At 42.4% G+C, this 14328-nt stretch overlaps 1 protein-coding gene across 3 annotated transcripts in view; it reads left to right on the top strand.

The window, feature by feature from the left end:
* Positions 1-14328, top strand: part of GRAP2 (GRB2 related adaptor protein 2) — a 41927-nt gene that overhangs the window by 17868 nt on the left and 9731 nt on the right. For 2 of the 3 annotated variants that reach the window (XM_031050015.2, XM_031050014.2), the window contains exons 2-4: positions 7901-8003; positions 11180-11271; positions 13901-14020. In XM_031050015.2, coding sequence (XP_030905875.1) covers positions 7926-8003; positions 11180-11271; positions 13901-14020 — 290 coding nt within the window. In that variant the 5' untranslated portion in view covers positions 7901-7925. Of the gene's footprint in view, positions 1-7900; positions 8004-8122; positions 8160-11179; positions 11272-13900; positions 14021-14328 lie in introns of those variants that run through there. The other variant, XM_031050016.2, reaches the window with a different exon arrangement.

Below are 14328 nucleotides of genomic sequence, written 5' to 3'. Positions count from 1 at the left end.
ATTTAGTATTACCATGGAATAGTTCTGGATACATAGCAGGAGTCAGACAGTGTTTTGTGACATTGTCAGGCAGCAAGCATTGGTGTCAGCTTACAGCAGCAGTCTAGCTGGGGGGCCCATTAGATCACATCATGGTAGAAAAAGAGAAAATAGGTCATTCTAATGTGTAATGTAATGTAATGCATTCACAAAGCATGAGAATGAACATAGCTTAAAACCAAAAAGCTTTTGAGGATTGGTGTCTCACCTACCTGTACAGAAGTTTATATTCTTGATGTGTACAATGATAGCCACATGTAAAACTTCTCACAACATGACAAGGGTTAGCTGCTTATACCTCTTCTTATACCTCCCTGATCTCTGCACCTGGATGTTTTTTTTTTCAACAAAATATATTAGGAATTATCTTCTTTTTAGAGGGAATTCTCATTGTTTCTACCCATCACTGGTTTGAGTGCTTCATAATTTACAGCCTGTTTTAACTAACAGGTGTTCTAGGGAAATTATTGCCTCAGCAAAGGGTGATGGGTGCAGGAAACACTGCCACTGTCTTCTGCTGGACCGATTGTCTTAGACTAGCACATTGGGGTGATTTTTGTGAAGTACTGTGGTTCCTAGGAAAGGATGTCAGGTTACAGTTCCACACAGTCCATGATGCTGTGCCCAGCAACACCAGTTTGGGAAAGGAGGGTTAGAACAAGGCAGGTACATAGTGAAGCTTTTTCTACTAGGGACTCCCTAATCCTGACACTCTTGAGAATGAGCTTTTAGTGCTTATGTTATGAGAAGCAATAGATAAAAATTTCCTGTTTGCCTTTTCCATGATTTTCATTATTTTCTATTCTCATTGATTTTCCCTTTACCCCCTCTCATTTTTTTTTTCCCTACGGTGAAGCTTCTTAGTCTGTTTAATTTGGTCCTTGTTCAGGAATTTCCCATTCTTTGGTCATCCCTAACTACTTTTTTTCTGCTATTTCTAATGTTACTGTCCCTATTTTTGAGATGGAGGGATGAGAACTAGCTGTTGACTTCCAAGCTACCAGTAGTCAAACAGACACCCCAGGGATTTGTACAGTGACATTATGTTGCTTTTTGGTTTGTGCTCTACCCCTTTCCTGACATTTCCAAACCTGCCTTTTTCTCTTCCACTGAGCTGATGCTTTGATGGAACTACCCACAGCAACTCAGAGGTATCTTTCCTGAGTGGGAATTGCTAATTTTAATTTCATTGCTGTGTTCATGTAGTTAAGGTTGTTTATTCCCGTGTCCATTACTTAGCAGTCATCAGCACTGAGATTCATCTTGCATTTCAACAGTATTTTGAAAACCATCTGCAAGTCTGTGAGCAGTTTTAATTTTTATTACCGTGATTATTTTTCTCATCAGTAAGTTTTGTCATTTTTCCCAGATCATTATGAAATATGTTTAACAGCTCATTCAAGTTGTTCCCTAACTTTTAATCAGTTGTTAATCCTCTATAGGACCTTCCCTCTTATTCTTAGAGGTTTTAGCTTAGGAGGTTTTTTTAAGAGTCTTCGGTGAGATATTTCATCACAAATGATTTAGAAATGCATGTTTTATATAAAGTGATCACCTATATGATCACCACATGCTCAGCTCCTTCAAATGACTCAACCAGATTTGTGCATTATGGCTTCCTTCTACAAAAGCTATCCGAGGGGCAATTGCTATGTTATTTCTCTCTTATGGCCAGTAATTCTTTTATTTATAGTTGTTTCTAGCTGTTTCAGGCATGCAGAAGTTAGATGTTCTGCCCCCTGCATCCCCTCAAAATGCTTTTCGAACACTGGCACTGCATTTGCTGCTTTTTCTGTTACTGCCGAGACAAGGTTAGGTCTTTCATTGTATGCCACAGTTTAATTGCTCAACCTTTACTATTTCATGTTCAGTTTAAATTTCAGTCAAGATTTCTAAAATATTGAACCCTTGGATTTACTCGTGTTTGTTTACCGGTTTGTCCTTAAACCATGTCTTCCAGTTCTTCAGCTTGAGATAGTTCCCCTGGCTCTTCTCTGCCAGGAATACCCAAGTGTAGGGACCTCCTTACGTCCTCACAGAAGATACATAGATGCAGAGAATTAATTTAGCTTTCATGCTTCATCCTTATCTTCTTTGAGCACTCTCTTTACATCTCAATCATCTGTCAGCCTTACAGACACTCTGGCTGTCTTCCTGCTTCTGTTGTCTTTGAAAATAATTTTATTACATGTCTTTATGTCTTCAGCCACTTGCTCCTCAAGATATGCTTTTCAACGGACTTACTATGGTTTCTCATTTAACTCATTTAACAGATCTGTGCTCTTTTCTGTTTTCCTTATTTGGGTAGAACTTGCACTTTTTGTGGGACAGTACCCTCCTTTATTCAGCTGTTAAACCAGCCTGGGCTGAAGCAGCAGCAAGGGCAGGTCCTTTTGAACTGACACCATTGGAAGTATGGAGTGTACCAAATATTTCCAACATTAGAGACTGATAATTGTCCATACCCCACTCTGTCCTGTGAGAGACACTGTTCTGTGCCTCTCCCTCTGTCCCCATGCCCACTCCTGACTGTCCTCGTCCACACACATGGACACATTACTGATGTGGCACACTGTCACTGCAGGGAGGAGCCTGATACAGGTTGAGCTCTCTGTCTCTTCCTTCTCTTGGATGTTAACGCACCTCCTGCTTTCTACCAAAGTGTCAGAGGAAAGGAGAGCTGCTACAAGGTATGGAGTGAGTGTGGCTCTGAGACTTGAGTGGGGGGAGCTGTGTGGGAAAGGTATTAAGGAGCAAAAGGGGTGTTGAAAGGTCAGATAAAGTACTGCATGGTAGAGGAAGAGCATGAGAACCCAGTGCCATCTTGATCGTTACCTGAAACAACAGGGCAGTGATTTTGCAGAACAAATCACTGTACCTCAGCCAAATCTGACCAGCTGGAAACTGAGGGAGGAGATGGGCAAACAGAAGGAGGTGCTTCCCCCCACCCTAGTCCTCCACACCAACCCTTGCAGCCCAGAAAAGATTTGTGATTTTATATTCTCACAATACTGCACAGTATCATGCTACTCTTCTTGGGACTGCTGTTGCACAGGCTTCCCCTTGTGCTGCACAGCTCTGTCATGTTTGGAAGAAGACCCAGGTTCTTCAGGGAGATTAAGCACCATTCTAGTCTGGGGCATTTCTTACCAATTGTTGTTGGTTAGAAAGTCCTGAAAGTTTGTTTGTTCTGTGAATCCAGTTCCTAAGAGTTTTATTTTGTCTGCACTCAGAGGCTTAGCCAGACTGCTATGCATTTCTCTGGGTGGCAGGGTAGACAAAACTTAAAAGCTACAGTGCCGAGTGCTTTAGTGACTTCTTGTCCCTTATAAATTTTACCATCTTATCACTGACAGTCAGTGGAGCTGCACTGTTAATTCCGTAATAAGAGGTTTGTGTTTTTGGAACGAAATATTCCCATGCCCCTTGTATGTGGCTTAGCTGCTGAAAACAAAGCTTTTATCTGTCACAGCTTTTCTAGATAGTGAGTCCTTTTTCCATTGTTTCTGCTGAAATGTCATCTGGAATTTTTGTACAGATGTTCAGGGTTGAATTCAGTCCCTGGTTACTCATCAGTCCAACAGGTTGTTCTTGCAGAGCTGAACAAAGACACAGTAGTTTGTGCTGTATATCTTGATGAAAAACCTCACTGGATTGAGCTGCACACTAGAGATGTGTGTGCTGCAGGCATAAAAACTTTTGTTCACATGGCTCCTTTAAGTAGGCATGTTGTTGCAACTATGCCCTCTTTCTGTGATGATAATTTATGAGATTGAGCAGGGCTGAGCCTGAGCAGTCCTTGAGTGGTAAACTCTTCATAGGTGGTGACCTTCCCTGGCACTGTTATTGCTGAATTTTGACCCAAATTGGTGTAGGGTAATGGTGTTAAACTCTTTTGAGATGCTGCTGTCAGACTGTACTGCTTGCTGACATGATTTAGGCCTCATCTCTTTTAATCTGAAGAGAGATTCTGATGTTCTTGCTCAGGGAATGGCATTCTGCCAAACTTACATACCTACTTAGTGCTCTCAAAGCCATGCTGCTTTTAATTTCTCCTTTTATGAATCTTTTTCAGTCCCACAGAATTGCAGCAGCCTTATACCTATTGGGATCTGCCTTGTTAAAATGGGGAACTGCAGAGAAAATTCCCCTCCGTGCAGAAAGCCATCACAAAATGGAGGGTACTGGTCAATTCACACTCAGCTGAAAAATCGTCCTTTGAACATTGCAGATACTTTATGGTAAACTCTGTACAAAGGTGATTTTCATGCAGAGCATGATGCACAGTTTAAAATTGTCATTGGTTACTCAAAAGCTGAAAGGATTTGAAACAGGCAGTTAAAAGTGGAATCTGTCTCTGTCTGCAAACTGCAGTGCTGTCATTTTGGGATAAAAGGTGCTTGAGGAAGGTACTTATGACAATAAGGAAAAAATTCCTGTCGGTCTCTGTCATGAGGTGGTGCTCGAAGTCATGCACATGCAGAGAGGGAAAGAATGGGCCCTGGCAGGGGAGTTTTCATGAGGCCCCAGCACTGACCCGTGCAATGTGAGGATTTCTGAGTTACAGATAGAGGAAGGAACAGGATCAGAAAAGCAGAACTGATTTGAAGTTCAGGTGATGAAAAGTGGTAGGCTGGAGTTCAAAGACAGGGTTATTGGCTAGTGTTGCTTTTAGTAGTTGGTGGGGGAAGAGCTTAAGGCCACATCATTACTGCATTGCTGATTTATCAACACAGCCAACACTGTATATGGTATTAGAGTCACTTCTAAATCCAGCCGCTAGCAATGAAAAGCACATTTAATCCATGTGTTAGATTGTTTGAAGAGGTATCTCTCTCCTGGTCTCTCCCCAAGGCTGGGATTGCTGAAATTGAAAAGGAAGCAAGAAAGGAGATTTTAACTGTTTCACAAACCCCTCTCCTTTTGAGGGAGACATCAAAACACATCTCCGATAGCATCGTAAATGTTTGGGATATTGAAAAATGAAAGGCTTTCTCCCCTCCTGCGCCCTACAGAGAGAACTCACACTGTCGCTTCTGTGAGTAAGGGGCAAAAATCAAAGACAGAATTTGTATTTAAACAGTTTATTGTTTTTAAGTGTGATGGGTTTTTTTCTTCTCAAACTGGGATTAATGCTCTGCACTTAGGAGTTCCAGGATTCATCCGCAACTGTTGGATCTGATCTCTCTGCAGCAGACCACAGCTACAAGATAAAACACTGGAAAACATCCCTCATGAAAGTAATTCTCCTTTAGTCTTTTTCTTCAGTTCTCTTCCATGAAAGAGTATCATTATTTAACTAGTTCCCTCAATGGTTAATTCCTTTTCGGTTTAATACCCATGTGCTCCATTAGCATGCAAGGGGCCCACACTGGCTGTGGGAAGTTACAGACTGAAGCTTCAAAAATGTCAGTGCAAGAATAGAGGACAGTTCTCAGATCAGGCCTGAGCTGCACCTGCAGTTACACCAATGCCTGGAATAAGAGTGGGGCAATCAGAGGACAAAACTACACCATATTTGCAATCTGAAAAGGTACCCAAAGTAAGAATTAAAGAGCATCAGTAGGCTGACAGAGAGAAAAAGGGGTGAAAATGTTTAGAATAGCTGGAAAGCTGAACACTGAGAATAAAGCACATTGGTAAAACATAGGGTGTTATAGTATTGATGAAAATTGACAAAAACCTAAGGCAGTGGACTGGAGTAGCAGCTGTATAGCAGATCAATACTAAGCTATGTGTTCCAATGTACATGGGAGGCCCCAACACTGAAACTACACCAATTGCTGTAGGACAGGTTCATGCTGAGCGAGCAGAGCTGTCTATGGACTGCTAAAATACTTGCCTTGATGCCGCATAGCTCACATCAGGCACATGAATACAAATTCAACTCTAAGCAGCAAAAAAAGAGGGTGCCAACAATCCAATAGGAAGCATGTGGAAATCTTTTTGTAGTTAAAAATGAGACATAACAAAGCTTAGAACTAATCTCCAGTGATGTTATGGCCCCTCTTGTGGATCACTTTATCTGGGCATTTTCAGTCAATCAAATGTAAAGTGACTCTGCAAGCAGAAAACAGACAACTTAGCCAATAAATACAGTTATACAGTTAGCACATTCAGATGATAGCTAGGATTTAATGAAATATTAAGTATTTTAGTAATAGTTCTCACGTGTGTAAAGGCACCCAAAGAGTCTTTGCTGGTGAAGCAGGCATCAGTCTGTAGGGAAGAGTCAGCCTCCATGGTTGCCATCTACCATCAGCTGGGTCAGGACTGATGCACTGACAGCTCAGTGATCCCAATGATTTGTGATTGGTCCTCAGCTAGACTGAGTACCCCAACTAAACCTATGGTTTTGTTTTTCATATCTGTTTCCATGTTGGTGTCTTCCACTTGAATCCCTGGGCTGCTGCTGGTGCCATCTCAACAGCACTACCTCTGTCTATAATTTTTGCCCCGAGGACTTTCTCCCCACTCATTCCCAGCAATTTGAGTCAAGTTGCACTGTATCAGAGCTTGACCGTGGATCCTTGGTACACATCTAATTAAATCATTGGGGTTGTATGTATAGCAGGTATCACAGAGAAGGAGTGTTACAGTCACCTGTTGATTTTAAAGTGGCAAAAGTTTGGAGCTTGCTCAGTATAAGCACTTTGTATTTCAGGGATCTTGTCTCAGTTCTAACAGGAGACAAGAAATAGCTCCCTAATTAGAGCTGTTCATACAGTTTCTTTCTAAGGCTTTCTGATTAAGAATGCTTTGGATGAAGCAAATTGGCACTTCTCAAGCTGTAAAGTCTGGGTGTCTTTGTGAGGGGTGAGGTTAGGTAATGGAACCTTTGACTTCAGGATAATTTTTCCCAGATAAACCTAGTTTAGTAACCACAAAAATTACTCTTACACTGGAACTGTCTGATGGCCTTCACAAGCCAGGCTGCAGGAGCATCTGTCCACAGTGCACTTGTTTAGTGATGCACTACTTTGCTATTTCTTGTCTTGCCACTGGCAGCCTCACCACCGGGGTGCAGGATGGATGATCCAGCCATAGGAAATCAGTAACTCTTGAGTATAGAAGTGGTCCTGCTGGGGTACATCTGAGTTACATAAGCAGGAAGTGGTGAAGAAGCAAAGCTAGTGTTGCTACTTCCCCTGCCACATCTGCTCTGCTGATGAAAACTGGGCTTTGGTTTGCAGGCTGTCTGGTACATTTCAGGTTCCTTGGTTCCAACACTGAGGTAGGGTAAGTGCATGCCTTAAATTTGTCAGTGCTACAGTTTCACTCTCTGCCTGCTCCAAAATAAGGGAATTCAGCCTTTCTGCAAATAGTTTTTCCAAGCTGAAAGTTGTGGTCGTCCACGCTAAGCCATCACAGATGAAAGACTCTTTCAACCCGAGTATTGCAGCCCCTGTTGAAGAAAAAAAGTTGTTTTTTTTTCATTCTGTCCACAATTTGTCGTACTCTTGAGATAAATAGTAAGTCACTATAGAGAGAATTGCACAACAGTCACTTGCATTACTTGGAACTGTGATAGAGTAGTGGTTAGTCTATGCAGAAAGTTTTTCCCTGCTACCAGTGTATTTGGGTGATGTGCACAAACTTCTCCATGAGATTGCTACAGAGAAAGAGATCTGTTAGAATAAGCATGCACAATAAGTTGTTTGAACCACTGACTTGAGCTAATTATAGTCTCTTAGCTGTGCCATCTCTTTTAGTTGCTAATGTCTTTCCATGTCTAGTAACTAATGTCTACCAAAGACTGGTGCATGCTCATCCTTGTACAAATCACAGCATTGCCTATGAGCTCTCTAGAGGCTAGATTCAGCAGTCCCAGCTGATGCTGACAAGCATATACTTCTTCCAGCTTTGCTCTGCCACCAAGACATAGTATGGAAGCCATCGCCAAGTTTGATTTCAGTGCTTCTGGAGAGGATGAGTTGAGCTTCCAGGCTGGAGATATGCTGAAGGTAAGTGGAGCCCTAGGTATTTCTGAGTGTGCTGACAGATCTTTCAATGCTTCCATTTTCCTTGACAAAACAGATGAAGACATCTATAAACCGGGATAAAAACGCAGGATACTTGTCTCCCATGGGGCTCACTATAGGTCAATCAACAGTTCCCAGGTAATTTGATTCTGTGTCTACATCATTTGATTTTAAGTCCATAAATTATGGATTTAGCTGCCCTGCAGTCGTCCAATACTCAGCAGGGAAGGCTAAGTGTCTTTGCTGGGGCAGAGATGCAGTTCTTCTGTAGACAGATTTTGAGGGTCCTGTCTGTTTTCATTGACTGTATAGGTAGTCTAGGGTGACTACATTTAGGATGACTATGTCTAAAGGCAGGCAGGATGAGTGTGGTCCAGAGAGATTGCTGTCTTCCTTACTTCCAGGTCTTAAACTGTTTGAAAGATAGTTACCATGCATTATAGAATTTACATCTAACTTTTCACTGTAATTACTATTAGTTGCCACAGGGGTTTTAGACAATTGCAAATGGAAGTCCATGAAACAGTCTATTACACACTTAACGGAAGAGTTTAAGAGGTTTTGGGCTGATAATATTATATACACCCTTGTAGGAATTTAGCAGTGGGGGAATGGCTGAAGTAGGGTTCATCATATACAATGCAGAGCATGTGAGAGTCTCTTTAAAGTTGATTTACATGTGTTATGGTAGAACAGTTCTTGTTAACCCTAACGAAGTCCCACAGATGAAGCCACACACACCTCCACCCTCATTATTCACCCACTTCTTGGTCCCAGTATAGCTGTCCTGTTTCGGTTGAAAATGCCTGAGTATAACCGTTGAATACTATTGAATATAACCACCAATTCTAACCATTTCATGATTCTGTTCTGTAACTCCTTTCTAAGGCTTTAACACCTTCACTGTCTGAAGGGATTATGTACAGCAATAGGATCTAAACTCTTGTTTGGCCAGGGATCATACAAGGACCCTCCCTGTATGGTCCCAGCTGTTCCAGCTAATAACCAGATACTGGAGTTCAGCCTTGTCTCTTCCATCACCACCATTTTTTATTTTATTGGCCTTTTAATACTTGAAGCTTAGACAAAGCTGATGGCACCCAGAACTCACGAAGAAAAAAAAGTAGCAGCTTTTTCCAAAGGGTTAAGGGAAGGTTCTGGATAAATCTCTGACTCTTCATTCTGGCTGAACACTCTCATTCCTAATTCCTCTTTACGTCAAAAGTAGTCTCCATGTCTATACTGTCCTGTGATCTTTACCTGATATCTTCTTCATCAGGAGACTATCCACAGGAGACTTCCATCAAGTCCCTGGCTGGGGTGATAGTGTTGGCCAGATCACTTTTCCTTCTGTTCCTCAGTTTCCCTTCCTGTAAAATCATTATAAGCTAGAGCTTCCTTTCAAAGTATGTTGGAAGCTGCTGATGAAAAGTGCCCAGTAGCAGCACAAATTGGTATTCTTATTAGTTGTCACAGAGACTCCACTAGCAGAAAAGTCAGACTGTCTCTTGCTTTAACATCCTTTAGGTAAACAAAATAACACCATTGACACCCAAGCCATAGTAGCAGTAAATTAGCCTAACATCTCTCTTCTAGCATATACACACATTCATACCCTTCCACGAGCCCCCTCCTGCTGCCTGCACAACCTGCCAGCTGTCTTTTCTGATTCATAAAGCAGATAAGATAAACAGTATCGATGTAGAGATTAGAAAACAGGAAACATGAGGCCCTCAACTGGCAGTGACAGGAGGAAATCCATCCTCTCAGCCCCCCCACATCCTTCTCTGACAGGATGACACACTGAGAGAAACCTGCCAGCCCTGCACCGAGAGCAGCGGGTAGGTCTTTCTGGAAACCTTGCTGCCACTGAGGCTGAGCATCATCAGGGTGCAGCTATCAGCTTTGGTTGGCCACAGCAGCAAAAAGAGCCTCAAACTGACACCCAGGGATGGGGAAAGCAATGACTATACAGGTAGGAAACTTCGCAGCTTTCTATTCCCCAACCTTCCAGTATGCAAATGCATTAAAAAGACCTATGTGGCAAGCAAGGCAATGGAGAATCATTCCCAGAGACAGTAACATCCTGTTTCCAACACTAAGAAGTTAGAATGTGGTTAGGCTCCCAAAAATTCAAGATTCGCTTACATAGCAAGTATTATCATTGTTAACAATAGATTTTAAATTAAGTCTTTTCCACTTGCTTTCTCCTTTTAAAACTGTCACAGCTCATGCTCTCAGGCTCCTCTCCAAAACCAGAGAGAACAGAAACATGTTCTATTTCATAAAGCAGAATTATGTCCCAGGAGTTGGAATGTCAAATGAAACACCAAAACCCAAAACATTTTCAAATCACAATGTAAAATCACAATGCAGTTGTATTCCTGTCCTCTCTCCTCTAGCTTAGGGGTATATCAGGGCCATCAGTCAATGAATGGTGAATTTGAGCAGTCCCTGGTCAGCAGTGCAGTCCCTAAGGACCATTAGAGTCAACATTAATATAAGCACACTTGAAGCTGCTCCAGTGTGCACTGAGGACTGGCTTAATGCAATTTTACAGCCTCTTAAGTGTAATAGTGGCTTTAAAATATCTTTTGACTCCTTATTTTATCTACCTTGACAAAGCTCAGGGCAGCTGAAGACTTAACCCACTGAATAATCTGTTGCAAAATGGCATGTGTAACGTCTGTGCAGCCATAACACACACCCGCAGAGATACAGCTGTATATCACTCCATACCCATACATGTCAGAGGAGTTTTCACAAAATTTTTTTCCTCCCTTGTGAAACTGAGGTGCTCTCCAGTACCAACAATTAAACCCAGCATACAGAACTCCTTGAACCCCTGTTAAATCCTTCAGAGATTAATTTCACAGACATCAGAGACATGCAGATGGCATCCCCAGCCACCCGGACAGGCATTCAGATGAAGGGATAAACCTAGCAAGCAATCTGTCTAATTCTGCTTGGCCTTCTCTATTGCTTTGTTCAATCTGAAGTGGTCATCAGCTACTAACCTCTCTGCACAGTGGGTGGGAAGTAGAGGATACGTGGAGTTCTCATCTGTTCTTGGAAGAAATTCTAGGTTTCCGCCAGAATCTTGATTACTTTTACCTTTTTCAGGAGAGACATTTATTCCATCCATCTCTCCATTGCAGGTGTTGAGCTCCCAGGAAGACTGGTACAAGGCTGAGCTCAGAAGTCAAGAGGGCTATGTTCCTAAGAACTTCATTGATTTTCACGTTCCCCTGTAAGTGTCACAGACCAGTGCACCACCACTTCACATTTCCACAGCATGCAGTCAAGAGCATGTGTGCATGCATGCACAGAGGAAGATATGACAGAGGAAGTCCTGGTTATAACATAACACAGTTTAAGGCTGGCAAAGATTGCCATAATGCTATATGCAGTTCTGCCAGCACGCCTTATTTCTACCCTGAAGCATATTCTGTTCTTTCAGAGCTGAATGGCTCTTGGTGCTCTCCATCACTCCCAAGTGACTCCTTTGTTGCTGTTGCTCAGAGGGATGTGGCAGGACCTGCATTTAGATCTCCTCAAAGAGGAGAACAGTCGCTATGTGAAGTCTCGGCAACAGACTGAGGCTGAACACAAAAGGAAGAGTAAGAGACCTCTCTGAAATGAATTATAAAATGTAATTCCCTCCCTCCCCACCCCCCGAATCCTAAGGACATTAACTCCCTTTTCCGCACCCTGCCATCCGCATTTCCACCCCCCGGAAAGTGTGTGTGTTTCTCTCGGTACACTAGAGGTCAGTGCAATGCTACATGAAATGTGACAGCTGGTGTTACTCATGGATTGACAGAGATGATAGACCAGACATGAGGCCCTGCTCCCACACACATGCAGACACACACACAGACACCCAAGCACCCTTCCCTACGTGTCGTGACTGCACACCCAGACGTAGTGCTGCCAGAGGACAGGCATACCTTCAGTTCTTTCTTCCCACTGAGTAGATGGTGTTGTACTTTCAGAAAGGACTGATAGGTGTTTAAATGCATGTTAAATGTGCTGTCCGGCCCTGTGCCAGAAATATGATAATGCATGGCGTTTTTACAACCTTTTCCTTTCAGTTGGCAGAAATGCTTCCTGAAGCCACTCTTATTGTCCTCCCTTGAAAAAGTGCTGCAGCATTTCAGGAGCAAAAAGGCAGAGCATGCACCAAGCGCAGTACTGAGAGCAGTAACACACAGGTGCCCTGAGCAGCTGAACTGGGAGTCACAGGGATTTTGAGGGTCCAAGTAAGTGTCCCCTTTGGAGGTGGCACTTACTGTCCTTTTTGGACATAAACCAGCCTGCTTGGCTGAACTGAAGGATAGTATTAGTCTGCTGTGAAATATGGGCTTCTACTTTAGAGCCTCAGGGGGATGAGGTTGCCCAAGTCAATTGTTCTTGTTCACTCTTTCAGAGGGCTGTAGCATCATGCAGGGACAATAGCAGCTTCTTTTTTCACACACTTTTTTTTCATGATGCTTTTTTTGTGGAAGAGCTGTGAAGAGATACTTCCACTTTGGCACTTTTGTAAGAATAGCAAGTCTGCACTTTGAAGCACTTCAGTCCAGATGCTAGATAGAACCAGATATAGGGAAGAAAGCTGTCTTCTGTTTTTGATGGGCCATTTTTTCTGGTCTTTCTCTTGTCAAGTTATTATTGAGACCAATCAATGCTGATTAAAGTCTGATTTTCCTTTGCTAATGACAGATGCTGGGGAGGGACTCTTCATCAGGGACTATGGTGATATGACAAGGGGTAATGAGTTTAAACTGAAACTGGGGAAGTTCAGGTTTGATATAAGGAAGCAGGTCTTTACTGTGAGGGTGGTGAGACACTGGAACAGATTTCCCAAAGAAGTGGTAAATGCTCCATTCCTGTCAGTGTTCAGGGCAGGTTGGACAGAGCCTTGGGTGACATGGTCTCATGTGAGGTGTCCCTGCCCATGGCAGGAGGGCTGGAACTGAATGATCTTAAGGTCCTTTCCAACCCGAACCATTCTGTGATTCTATGATATATAAGTAAACTGTGAGGGTAGTAAACAGAAGCATAATGAAACTCGAAAGTGGAAATGGTACAGATTATGAAACTATCAGTCCTTAATTTGAATGCAATACAGGCAATGAAGCAATGCATAAGAGCAGAAGACTGCAGATTGTAAATCTTATTAGCTGTGGAACGGACATATATAAGTGTACATGATGACTTTTTTTTTTCTACTGAAAAAATCCTCTTGATGCTGTATTATTTTACTATTTATGGTGACTTTCTTAGTATTACTCTAGTGCCTTATACTATTGTTTGTCTAAATTTACATAAGTATGCTTATGTATTCTGTGTTTCTGGGATTTTGTGATATTATAACTCTTGCAAGAACTAATTTATTAGTACTAAAATTTTCATGGCTTGCTTCTGGTAAAAATTTATTTGTGTCCCTTGCAATATATCCATCACAGTCCAGTAATTTTAATCAGTTTACCTAAAGCAATTTGATATATGTCTGAGAATTATGTGTGTATGTATACGTACACATTTGTAATTTAAAATGGCTTTGACTAACACCTTGCAGTACTGTGTCTCTAATTACAGTTTCAGCTGTGGGTTGCTTTTTAGGAGGTCAAAGCTTACATTGTTCTCTTTGCATCTGCATGTTTTTACTGCTCAAAGAAAATGGTCTGCACCCATCAAAACCCTGTACCTTAGCATGTACAGGGCCACTGGGAGTAGTCATGTGGGCTCCTCTGATCCTTTTGTTTTGTCTTTTCTCCACCCTGCTTATTCACGTTCTCCTTATCCTCAACTTCTTTTGTTCCTCACCTTAAGTCACGTTCCTTATTCATGTCTCCATGATTTTTCCCACTTGGCAGCTGGTTTGATGAGAGGATATCCCGCCACGAAGCAGAGAACATCCTTATGAGCAAAGGAGTTGGCTCCTTTATTGTCCGAGCCAGTCAGAATTCTCATGGTGACTTCTCCATCTCTGTCAGGTATCTGCTACTCACAGTATTTTCCTGCTTCTTTTCCAGTTTAATGGTGTCTTAGTCTCCTTTTGACAGGACTCCTAATGTGGCGTAGCCTCTCAGGAAGTCTGCATGCTGCCAGTCACCGGCAGTGCTGCTGTGTTGTGAATGAGAACAAATTAGGCATCTTATTCCCAAATGTTTCTGCCTCTTTTCAAGTGACACAGTGAATGCCCCATTCCAAAAATGCATCCACTGGTGACCAGCTTCTCTGAAAGTGCTGCAGCAAAGCAGAGTGGTATATAGGACGTACCCCACAGTGCAAAGCATGTGCC

This window comes from Melopsittacus undulatus, chromosome 5 (genome assembly GCF_012275295.1).
Source record: "Melopsittacus undulatus isolate bMelUnd1 chromosome 5, bMelUnd1.mat.Z, whole genome shotgun sequence".
In the NCBI taxonomy this organism is placed as follows: domain Eukaryota; kingdom Metazoa; phylum Chordata; class Aves; order Psittaciformes; family Psittaculidae; genus Melopsittacus; species Melopsittacus undulatus.
The sequence above is the reverse complement of the archived record's forward strand: the minus strand, read 5'-3'. Positions and strand labels throughout refer to the sequence as shown.